Genomic DNA, 12,565 nt, shown 5'->3' on the forward strand with positions numbered 1-12,565 from the left:
TCAGTGTGTCACATGAAAGTTTTCCGGATTTGTTAAAAAATGAAACGCGTTCTTTGCTTCCTGCGCCTCTATTGCTACACACTTCGCACAACATGCCCCGCGAACATCAGCGTTTTTAACTTCTCCTGAAATCCTATCTTGAAATTTTCGTCAGTCTTGCACTCTGTCAGGCCAGCTATTTGACATTTTTCGCGTAGGTTCACTACTTATACCTTAGGAACTGTGACATATGACTTATAGACATACCGGCCGTGGTGGCAGAGCGGTTCTAGGCGCTTCAGTCTGGAACCGCGAGACTGCTACGGTCGCAGAGTCGAATCCTGCCTCGGGCATGGATGGGTGTGATGTCCTTAGGTTAGTTAGGTTTAAGTAGTTCTAAGTTCTACGGGACTGGTGACCTCAGATGTTAAGTCCCATAGTGCTCAGAGCCATTTGAACTATTTGAACTTATAGACAACATAGAATATAAAATAAAATCTGTACGCGCAGTTTGGATACGCGCCATAGATTTTTCGTGAAAACATCAGGATAAAAATGGTTCAAATGGCTCTGAGCACTATGGGACTTAACATCTATGGTCGTCAGTCCCCTAGAACTTAGAACTACTTAAACCTAACTAACCTAAGGACATCACACACATCCATGCCCGAGGCAGGATTCGAACCTGCGACCGTAGCCTAGAACCGCTAGACCACCGCGGCCGGCAATAAAATGATAACAATTGTTTCGTATTAATACATAATGTTATCGCTCAGTGAAGGTACTGTATTGATTGCGTCTTTGCCCTAGTGCACTCTACATACAACCAAATTCTCTCTCGATTTTCTGCCAGATTTCGAGACAGAGTTTCCTCGTGGAAAGTGTTAAAGCGTCTCGCATTGAAGTTCGCACTACATATTGAGCTGACACTGACATTCGTATGTATTCCTGTATGGAAATTAAAAAAATGAAGGTAACTGAAGAACGCTCCATTCTCTGCGTGGCACCTTGAAACAACTCTGTCGCAAGTGGTTTAGCTACAAAAAAACTCGCCATTCATACTGTACATGCGCCGTTTGAATTTTTCAGTAATACCCTGATTTATATTTTCACAATATCTCACACCTAGCACGTGTAATGAATGTCTTCTAAGGGTATGAGTAAGTTTATGTTTAAGGTAAGCGGTGTTTACTGCTTGTTCACCTGCATCATCTTTTAATGCTCAGCTAACTGAAAGTTTATTTATACGCCTCCGCCACGAATAACTGGAGCTTCCCCATGGTTATTCAACCCTTTTTCTCCATTCGAGGGTATACCTGACTCTACACTGAAGTAATTTTTTGTACACTCAACATGTTCTTTACTGTCACATTATCGGTATTTTTACACATTCTAACTCGCCTCTGGTCCAGCACAGTCGTTCGTTTGTTGTGGAATATCACCTGTACTCTTGTGAGAGCTTCTTTATCTTGACTTTTGTTTGCCATGCTCGGTACATATGTTTACTATTATCAAATCACGGTTCGGTAAACTATTGAATGAATTGATCGATTATATATTTACACTTCCTCGACGTGGCATGCTTATCAAGTTTAACTTTTACATGGTATCTCAGTGATCGGCATTGGCTATAGATACTGGAAGGTTTCTTACGTAGAAGAATTTCACATCGGGTCAATTTATGTACCACGATGTTGATCACATATTTGAACTGCTCGTTGCAATTCGCGTGTCTTCTGCCACAATAGGCTGTGTGCACTTGGGAATTTCCCCCATCAGTCGATCCACTGGGTTTAATGCCAGGTAGTAACTAGGAATTGTTTGATCTATTTTTTCCGACTTAGCATTTCATTCCAGGAACGAGATAGTAAATAAATCTTTTGGATCCGCGACTGATCGTGGTTTAGAAATGAAGAACTCGTCGAGCCATGTTCGGAGCGTATTTTCATCTGGAAAGGACGTTCCTTCAAGGTTGTTAGGTAGAAAGCGGAAAAGGTGAAAATCTGAGGGCACAAGATCAGCTGTATAAGGTGGATGCGGAATAGCTTCTCAACCCAACTCTTGTACATAGTTTTTTGTTAGTCTATCAGAATGCGGGCGGGCGTTTTTGTGGAGTTGCACCACTTCAAGCAGTCTTCCTGGTAGTTGTTCTTGGATAGCATCTGCAAGATATCTCAGTTGTTGACAATAAATGCCGACAGTGATGGTTACACCTCGGGGAAGCAATTCGTACAACACCACACCGTCGCTGTTCCACCAGATGCATAACATTATCTTTTGTGGATACGTGCAGGGCTTTGTACGGAGAGTTGCTGCTTGGTTTGGTCTCAACCATCCCTTTCTTTGCCTTACGTTAGCATAAAGACACCATTTCTCGTCACCAGAAATGATACAATCCATGATAAGATGATTGCAGCACTACATTGATACCAATGGTCATCACTTCGAACACCTTCTGTAAATGGACGTTCATGCCACCTATGTGACCTTTGTTGACCTTCAAAGACCTTACTGTTACACATCATTGGATTCGTCTCGATAGCCGCTATCAGAAAATAAGTACCGAACTATAGCGCCCCTTCAAAAAAACAAAGTTGACCTTCATATCTCTGAAGCGACCCACCTAGCAACAAAAAACAAAAGTCATATTATGTCCCCCATTGTCCCATGCAGCTTTTGTCCCGCAAACTTTGCAGCTCCTATCATACTTTAGTAGTTATTCTTGGTGGCAACAGTTAGTGACTTACTCTGTATAAGGCGACGGACTGTCACTACTGATAGTATACAATGTGTTTCACTGTTCCACTGTTGCGTCAGAGCCGGGGAGAACGCAGATCTGTCCTGCAATGCCGTTCGGATAAGTCGATGTTGTTCAAGAGCCAATTGATGGTCACCCGCTGATTTTTATCATTTTGGCTTAGAGCATGTAGTATCCATGCACCCGACTTTTGAACCTTCTCCACTGCACGCAAATGTCGCTCGATGGTGGAATGATCATAGTCCATCACATCTGCCAGTTCTCAGGTACACTGACGTGGATCATTGTGGATTAGCGCGTTTAAACGGTCTTCATCAAATCACGAATGCCTTCCTGAATAGGGATAGTCAGTATTGTCAAAACGATTTTCCTTGAAACAGAAAACCATTTTCTTGCCTTATTCTGTCCAGCAGCATTATCCCCATACACGGTGCAAATGGTTCTGGCTGCCTCCGCTGCTGTTACCTCTCTACTGAACACAAACAAAAGAATATGTCGGAACTGTTCCAATTTCTCGATTTGGCACTCCATTTGGTGGCGTCCACAGCTTCACTCAATATCTCCGAATGACAAAATGACAATATTTAAACTGAGATAGCAGCAGTGAACTATAAATAAAAACTGACAATCGGTAAGTAAACACGTAGCAACCGGAATACCAACATGCAAAACAAAAACGCTACGAACTTATGCACCAACCTAGTAAATAAAGTGGAGCGAGTCCGTAATATATATGCTTGCGTATGTCGCAAGAACCAGTTACACTCAAACCATCATTAGATGTCTTGCACATTAATATGTCTTGCAAATTAGCCTAAATATGTGGTGAAATTTAAGCATTGTACTGTTAAACATAATGTCACTACAACTCTGTTAAATCAAAGTGGGGAAGGGTAACCTCTGAAACATCTAAGCAAGTATCGAACGTTATTTGTGAAGTTGAAATTGTTTCGCTGTCGCTCCAATAATCCAACTGTGCTATGACGCTGTCGTGTCCCGGCAGTGGCGGCGGCGGTAGCAATTTTTCAAACAGTGTGTCGAAATTCGCTGAAAAAAATAATGAATTTTAAGAAAATTACACATGAAGTGTGTTGAACCCAAAACCTTTTGCTAGCCGAATGTGAGAACCGAATGTGAAAGCAGGTCATAACTGTGGAGAAAAGCCAAAAAGGTGCTCGCACTGGCGGAAGTAACTTCGTATTGCTACTCATTATTTCCATTCTAAACAAGAATGAGGAAGCTGATTCTGGGCTACTGCGTATCTTGTGAGGAAAAAGGTGGTGGAGGGGTGGAGGATGGAGAGAAATTAAGATGTGCGAGCGAGTTCCTAAATATTGAAACGTGAACTCCAGAGCAGAGATCGGGCCTGTTCAGCCACATGGGTTGTTCGGGCGTGTCAGTAAAACGGCGTCAACCCACCGCTTTGGGTCCGGGCGGCCGAGATCTCTGATGCACATGCTCAAACCGTTCGGAAATTCCGGTTACAAACCTCTAGGACATATAAAGGGGAATGAGTACATAATATTTTGAATACAAACCCGTGTCCGGAAACGTGAGCAAACGACGCTACACAGCGTCGAACTCAGAGGCGCTGGTGCCTGTAAATATACACTCATGTTCAGAAAAAAATTGAACATCTTGAACGACTAGACATACATATTCACAGGACATATACATTAGTATATTCTGTAGAATGATTAGCATTTGAACCATGTCAGCCCGCAGGTTCAAGGCCAATTTCGATACAGCAGCGCAACACCAGCTACCGGTAAAAATGTGCATGTGGCTCTCCTCGTCACTATAAACCGCCTGAACAGATGTGCAGGATGCCTTGCAGATGTATGTGCAAACCGTACCCTCAAATAAGTGAGTTGGAAAGGGGGCACATTATTGGAATTAGAGAATGTGATGCACCCATCCAGAATTGCTGCTCGTGTGGGACGAAATGTTTCGGCAGTACAACGGGTGTGTACAGAATAGTTCACAGAAGGCCTTAGAAAACGAAGAGATGGGCTAGGTCGCACTACCCGTGCCATCGCCCCAGAAGGTCAACACCTTATCTGAACGGCATTGCAGGATAGATCTGCGTTCTCCTCGGCTCTGACCCATCAGTGGAACAGTGAAACACATTGTATACTATCAGTGGTAACAGTGTCGCCTTATACAGAGTAAGTCACTAACTGTTGCCACCAAGAATAACTACAAAAGTATGATAGGAGCTGCAAAGTTTGTGGGACAAAAGCTGCGTGGGACAATGGGGGACATAATATGACTTTTGTTTTTGGTGTTAGGTGGGTCGCTTCAGAGACATGAAGGTCAACTTTGTTTTTTTGAAGGGGTGCTATAGTTCGGTACTTATTTTCTGACAGCGGCTATCGAGACGAATCCAATGATATGTAACAGTAAGGTCTTTGAAGGTCAACAAAGGTCACATAGGTGGCATGAACGTCCAGTTACAGAAGGTGTTCGAAGTGATGACCATTGGTATCAATATAGTGCTGCAATCATTCTATCATGGATTGAGTGGTATTCCTTATCACATCGGCACTTATCGAAGCACATGTTCTGACAATTCTCTCCCGCATATCTCCAGGTGTAACTGAAACGTCTTATAAACAATGTCTTTTACGAACCCCACAAGAAAAAATTCAGAGTCGTCAAGTCTGGCCTATAAGCCGGCGATGACACATCTGCTCTGCGTCCAATCCAACGATTTGGGAACTGTCTCTGCAACTCATTTCTAGCCATCAGAAAAAATGTGCCAGACACCCATCGTGTTGATACCACATTCTGTTCCTTGTCCCTAAATGTATTTCTTCCAATAACAGACCTAATGTTTCTTGCAGGAATGTGGTGTACTTCCTACCATCAAGATTTCAAAAAAATGTTTAAATGTGTGTGAAATCTTATGGGACTTAACTGCTAAGAACATCAGTCCCTAAGCTTACACACTACTTAACCTAAATTAACCTAAGGGCAAACACACACACCCATGCCCGAGGGAGGACTCGAACCTCCCGCCGGGATCAGCCGCACAGTCCATGACTGCAGCGCCTTTAGACCGTTCGGCAAGGATTTCTCTTTGACCTGCTGAACGTGCCATCATATTGTGCGATGGGGGTGCATATAATGCACCCGGGAACACTGTCGAACGTGATCTTTCTGGTAGTCCAGGTGTTACGATGTGGGGAGGCATAATGTTGCTTGGGTGTAGTGACCCCCAGATCTTTGATCATGGTACACTCAGCGGTCAACGTCATTGTGAGGTTGTACTGTTTCACCATGTGCGTCTTTTCAGGTGTACATTCGCTCTGAGTTCATGTCTATGGATGACAATATGCGACCGTATCGAGCAGTGCAGGTGGAGTGGGACGGGGGGGGGGGGGGAGGGGGAGAGCTCTTGGAACGAGAGATTATTCGTCGCATGTACTGGGTTGTCTGTTTCCCCGACTTAAATTCTATCGGGCACGTGTGAGATGCGTTCGAGAGACGTATACACACGTTCACATGCGCCAACGACCATCCAGCAGTTGTTAAACGCGATGGTGGAAGAATGGAATGCCCTACCACAATAACTCCTTACCAACCTTCTGACCAGAACGGGAGCACGTTGCAGAGCATGCATTGCCGTCCGTAGTGATCATATACTCCATTGAGAACCAGATCGACACCTTTTGTATTGTCCGTGAGACCATCACGAAGGACAGTGACTTAAGTGTAATTTCTATCTTTGAATAAAAGCATCATATCTGCTCGTGTTACTGCGTATTTCTTTCAGTTACCTTTTGTACTATACTGTAGCAGTTCTTTCTATGTATAGTCCTACTTTCATGTAGCTATGGTACATAGTAGTAACATATCATGGCAAAAGTCACTTCAGTCCGTACGTTTTGCACATCAGTGTATTATCGTTAGTCGGAAGCGACCAGAACTAGTCAACATTAATATTATGACGATAAAGTGTTGCTTATCATTAAAAGTAATTGACTTCTGTGAGTCACTCTTTTTACTCTATTTCACTTTCTAGTTATAAAGTTCAGCTGTGTGTTGGCGCTCGTTGACCGCAGTGACTTCTTTTGCTTCGCTGTATCAACTACATCAGCATCCATTATTTTTTATTATTTACATGCTTAAAAGGTTTTTTGTAGTCTTTTTGAACAGTAGCTTCGAAATCAGAAGCGAAAAGCGCCGGCGCCGCAAATGTCAGCCAAAATCTCTTCGGAACATCGATCAGATCCAACTACGACGTGAAATAAGCAAAACGCGCTCAGAAAGTAGATATGGCATATTTCATTTTCTTACACCTGTTTGCGGGAAAACAACCCAGTGGTGATCGCGTAAATTGTAAGGATGTGTTGTCTGGTCAAAGCAGTGACTGTAATGCCTGTGGCAGCGTTTCGCTTACTCTTTGAAATTTTCGATACAGTGCTATCTATTGTGTAAAATCGTAAGCGAATGCGCAGCGAGAAATTGACAGGAGGTAGTTGTGCATAAAAAAAAGAAATGTTCGTAGACGCGAACTAAGTTTTGAAAACTGGCTTGTTATGTAACAACCAAACATTGCCATTGAAATGCGTAGAACGGTAATTGTCACCATATGTGCTGCAGCATGACGTTAATTTCGTAGATATGTTTAAGTCTGTGTGTAGTGATACAGGGTAAAAGCAGAAGACGGACTTCTAATGACTGAAAATCTGTGATATCACACTGTAACATTTCGCTAGTGGAATGACAGCGTTACGTAGCGTTCCTGTACATACAGTAGTTAGTGAAAGGTGTCGTTGACTGTAAGTAAATACGGTTGCTAAAATACTACTAGTCAAAATGATGGACATGGAGCAAGAAACAGTTTACGGGACCCACGAGGATTCCCATGTAGTGATGTCTGAGAAGGTGCAATCACTAGCTGGAAGCATTTACCAAGAATTCGAGAAAATGATAAGTAAATATGATGAAGACGTTGTGAAAGATCTTATGCCATTGGTTGTCAATGTACTAGAGTGTTTGGATCTGTCGTATACAGAAAATCAGGAACATGAGGTGGAATTAGAGCTGCTAAGAGAAGATAATGAACAATTAGTTACACAGTACGAACGGGAAAAACAGCTAAGAAAGAGTTCTGAACAGGTAAGCCACTTAGAACAATAATTTCATTGTGAGAATTAGTAGTGTATAATATTACCTTTGCGTAATTACCATCGTCCTAATGATTATGCTGTACCTACTTTTTATTCAGAAACTTTTGGAACTTGAAGATGCTGGTGAAGATGAAAGAAAGGATCTTCATAGCAAGATTGAAAGTCTAGAATCGATAGTTCGTATGTTGGAACTGAAAGCAAAGAATTCTTCAGATCATGGTAGTGTGTCTTGAATATTGTTGTTTATTTTTCTTTGAATGTTTTAGGACATTATTTAATGTATTAACAATTAGTTTGCATTACAAGAAATAGCCTGTTCTAGGATTTTTTAGTGTAAGGAAGTTTAGAAGCTCAAGTAGCATAAGTATTTCACAAAATGAACAACAGTCATTGCCTTTAAGAGGAATGACACCGTTATAAGAACCATGCAGCCATTGCTTTCACTAGTTTCTTCGATTTCATATCCATGTGCTATGATTTTGTTAGCTGTGAATGTATACTTGTAACGTAAATGTTTCTGTGCCAGAGTATGTTAAAAACTTGTTTGATTTATTGAAACAGTGGCACGTCTTGAGGAAAAGGAGCAGGAACAGAAACGTGAATATGCCAAACTGCATGAACGTTACACTGAACTTTTTAAAACTCATATGGATTATATGGAGCGCACAAAGATGTTGATGGGAAGTGCAGAACGTTTGGAAGGTGCTGTTCGAGGAGGCAGGCCTTCTATGACACTCGGCCCTCTTACCAGGTGGGGGCAGCAATTTTTCCTGCAGTATTAAATTAATAAAATCATTGTATATAATAAAGCACAAATCATTAATGAATTTGGAACACAGGTCAGCAGGCCCCACCTCATTTGGTTTTGCATCACTGGAACAAGGTCCACGTTCTGTTGGTAGCCCAGGAGATTACATCATACCAGTTTCTCCACCTGACAGTAATCATTCAAACACAAGTCTTCGAAATGAATTACAGGTAAATTATTTTATCTTCAGTATATTAAATCTGTGATGTTAACAAGTGCAAAACTTTTATTTGGTAAAAAAGAAAAGAATAGGATTTATTCAAATTTGAAGATGTTAATAGGCGATCAATGTTGTCACATAATGTACATGAACTTCTGTGAGTTATTTTAATGGGATATCTTTAAATAGCACTTCATTCAAGTGGAGCTAGTACAAAAAATTCATGTAGTGAATCTGCACTGTGTATATTATATTACATTTTTACATTGACTGACATTGTATGATATTTTTTACTTAATGCATTTCAGGCTACTAAATCCTATTATTGAATACAATTTGGCATTAAAAATCCAGGTCATTTCCGAAAATGGTCATGAAATTCTTGAATTGTTTGAATCTGAATTGCTGCTGTGCTTTTGAATTTACTCTGACAGTGAAAGGGAACTTTGGAGAGTTACCTAAAGGTGAAATGATCAAGAAGTTTCTAATTATTGTATTCTGCACTGACTGTCGCAGCTGCTCCCCTCATATATTTTCATTACAATTCTCTGCAGCGACCATCCGCTGTGACCACTATCCACACACTTTCATCTGCATTGTGACTTAGCAGGTGACATTCACCTGCTTTCCCTTTGTGCGGTATCAATATTTGATTTGATGCTTCCTGAAACATCAAACAATTAAGTTCTCTTGGTTATGGAAGTGTACCCACCATACGAGCACCAACAATTTTCCAGTGTTCAAATTCTCTTAGCTCTGTCATAATATAGTCATAATGACATTGAATGTTGTTCTGACCAAAAATGGTACTTGCATTGTACTGAAGACGTTACACAGGTGCTGATGGTGGTCAGATACAACAGTGTGATCTGTAGGCTTGACTAGCATCTGCATTCATATTCAAGCATGCATTTCTTGTGGCGTTTCCATATTTTTGTCCAAACCCTGTATATATACAGTAAACAAGAGACCAGGTTCCAAGAACAAAACCTTGCACTACACCATTTGTAATTGGTAGGCAGTCTAATTTTTGGATGTTTACATACATTACCTTTTTCCTTTAAGTGAGATTCCAGCATCTGGAGTATGTTCTTTTCTTTAGCAATAAACCTTTTGATACTGATGCTGTGGGAGACACAGCATCGAAAGATTTTCTCGGTCCAAAGTGTGACACTGTTTATTGTTTTATTCTTAAAGGGAATATATACTTTGATACAAGGCTTCCTAATGTTGGGATTACAGAAGTGTCCAATTCCACCTGTCTGCTTTGATTCATGACATTATCAGTATGGCAGAAATGGCTATTCTAAGCATCTCCAGTATGGCACCTATGACGTCACTACGTAGACATGACAACAAACACAAAAATACATATAAATAAGACAATAACATCTCCATCCAAAAATATAATCAAACTAATGGTACAACTGCGGGAAATTAGGGGTTGTAGGGTGAGGGACAAGCTAAATGTATAAAACAAAAAAATTACACCACGATCCCAAAGCACACGAAATGATGACAAAATAATGTTAAAACACCAACAAAATCTACACGAAGTGTATTGGATGCTGTTAGTGTTTTATTCATTGATGCAGTTATTGGTTTTGCTCACAACGAGTATGTGTAGAGCTTGCAAAAATTTCTCTTGAGCCAAGTGAATACATATGTGACAATTCCAACAAAAATGACAGGTCCTTCAGTAGTTTTCAGTTTCCAGGTGCCAGCTGTTTCTAACATGCATTTAATAGTGTGTTGCGAATGAACACATCCTCAGAGTTAAATATCGCAGACCAATGTGCTAGAATAATGGGTGTGAAGTGTGACACTTTGTAACCAAATGATCTTGGGAGAAATGTGGATTCTGGAAGCAGTTTTACATAGTGCATATGAGAAGTTATTCCTGTGGTAATGCCCACTTTTTTCAGTTGTGAGAAACTGTAAGTCACATTTGGAATAAGATCCTTTTATCTGACTCATACAGACAAGTTTCCATTTTATACTTATGATCATGCAAATAACAATTTGACAGTAAGTTCCAACAGGATATTTTTTGTTGTATGCAACATCACCCTCAAACTTATCTTTCTACTGTCAGTAGTTTCCAGAGGCAATTAATGTTTATTTTTCTGATGTTACATAAGGCCATGTCAGCCAAATGTTTTCAGTATTTTAGCTGTGTTGTGATTAACTTAAACATGACATTGCTAGAATGCAGAGAATGAAATGAAAACAATTTGTAAAAGTACTGTGTCTATTAAATTCTCTCTTCAAGTAAACTCCAGTTGTTGATATGAACTCACCAATTAATCTCTCACAGCTTTCCTTTCAATCTGAATAAGCCACATCTTAAGTTCATATTACAAAATCATAAATCTTGTTCTAGTCCCACTTTTTTTGATTACGCATCACCGTGGATGGTGGGTCACAAACACAAGATCCCATTCCTTGCATATAGAGTTGCCAAGCCATACAAAATGCAGCTATCAGACCACGAAGAATGGTACTGGACTGTCAGTGAAGTATGGCTATGTCCCATTTTGATGAGACTAGTTGTTACTGTCCATCAGGGGTCGGGGCAAGTTACTCAGGACCATAAATCTAATTGTCTGCCTGCAGTTGATGCAGGATGATGCACTGTATGTCAAACAGTTCCAAACTGGTTTGCCATTTTGTGTGGCATATAGTGCAATGATGTAAAACAAAGTACTTTCTATACTTTATTTCTGAATCAAAATCCACTACTTCCACATGTTTATAGAGATGTATTACTTTTTTACCTAATCAAAATTCCTATATTTTGTTTCCCTGGACCTGCAGAAATTATTTTTTATTTCAAAAGTTGTTTAATTCAGTATTTCAGAAAACCTGTGGCCACTGTGTTTTCTTGTATCCACTATCATGATACAGGACTAAACATGTAACATGTTAGCCTCAGTTGCATTTAGCTAAAGGGAAACAGCAGGCCCCAATGCGTAGACGAGGTCGGTAGGCCACAAGAGCTGCACCGGAATTCTCGCAGCCTGCCGACCTCGTCTGCGCAGGGAGGCCTGCTGTTTCCCTTCAGCTAAGTAATGTAGATTTATGACTGTGAACTACTGTGCTATAGTTTTATACCTGACATGGCCATACTTTGGCATGCAATAGTTTAGTGTCAGTAGCTTCTGAAGAAGGCAAAATTATTTTGACTGAAATCTAGGTAAAGATTGGTTTCTATTTGCAACTGAGGCTGACGTGTTATGTGTTTAATTATCACAGTTGCTGAAGGGGCTGCATGATGTTAAAAATTAGGTTCATGACAATTAACCACACATCTTCTGGTACTGGACGAGCACTATTAAAAATTGATGAAAATGTTAAACAGTGCCCTCTTTTGGCACAGTTTTCTTTGTATTTTCATTGGCAGAAACCTGATTGGCTCATACAATATATCAAAGATAAAGTTAAAACTGTTATCACCCTGAACACAGAAGTGTCTGAACTAAGTTTAAGTCTCTGATGCCATTTTTGATCATTGGTACTAGCATTTCCAACTGATCGTGTAGTGTTGAACCCCCAATAACTTTACCGAGCGAGGTGGCGCAGTGGTTAGACACTGGACTCGCATTCGGGAGGACGACGGTTCAATCCCGCGTCCGGCCATCCTGATTTAGGTTTTCCGTGATTTCCCTAAATCACTCCAGGCAAATGCCGGGATGGTTCCTCTGAAAGGGCACGGCCGACTT

The 12,565-nt window shown here is 40.8% G+C and overlaps 1 protein-coding gene across 12 annotated transcripts in view; it reads left to right on the forward strand.

Moving 5' to 3' along the window:
- Positions 1–7,067: 7,067 nt before the first annotated feature.
- Positions 7,068–12,565, forward strand: part of LOC126185655 (C-Jun-amino-terminal kinase-interacting protein 4) — a 270,109-nt gene continuing 264,611 nt past the window's right edge. For 3 of the 12 annotated variants that reach the window (XM_049928145.1, XM_049928149.1, XM_049928151.1), the window contains exons 1-4: positions 7,099–7,864; positions 7,974–8,094; positions 8,437–8,626; positions 8,715–8,853. In XM_049928145.1, the coding sequence (XP_049784102.1) occupies positions 7,562–7,864; positions 7,974–8,094; positions 8,437–8,626; positions 8,715–8,853 (753 nt within the window). In that variant the 5' untranslated portion in view covers positions 7,099–7,561. Of the gene's footprint in view, positions 7,865–7,973; positions 8,095–8,436; positions 8,627–8,714; positions 8,854–12,565 lie in introns of all 12 variants that reach the window. The other 9 variants (XM_049928147.1, XM_049928154.1, XM_049928155.1 and 6 more) reach the window with 8 other exon arrangements.

This window comes from Schistocerca cancellata, chromosome 1, assembly GCF_023864275.1.
Source record: "Schistocerca cancellata isolate TAMUIC-IGC-003103 chromosome 1, iqSchCanc2.1, whole genome shotgun sequence".
Taxonomy (NCBI): domain Eukaryota; kingdom Metazoa; phylum Arthropoda; class Insecta; order Orthoptera; family Acrididae; genus Schistocerca; species Schistocerca cancellata.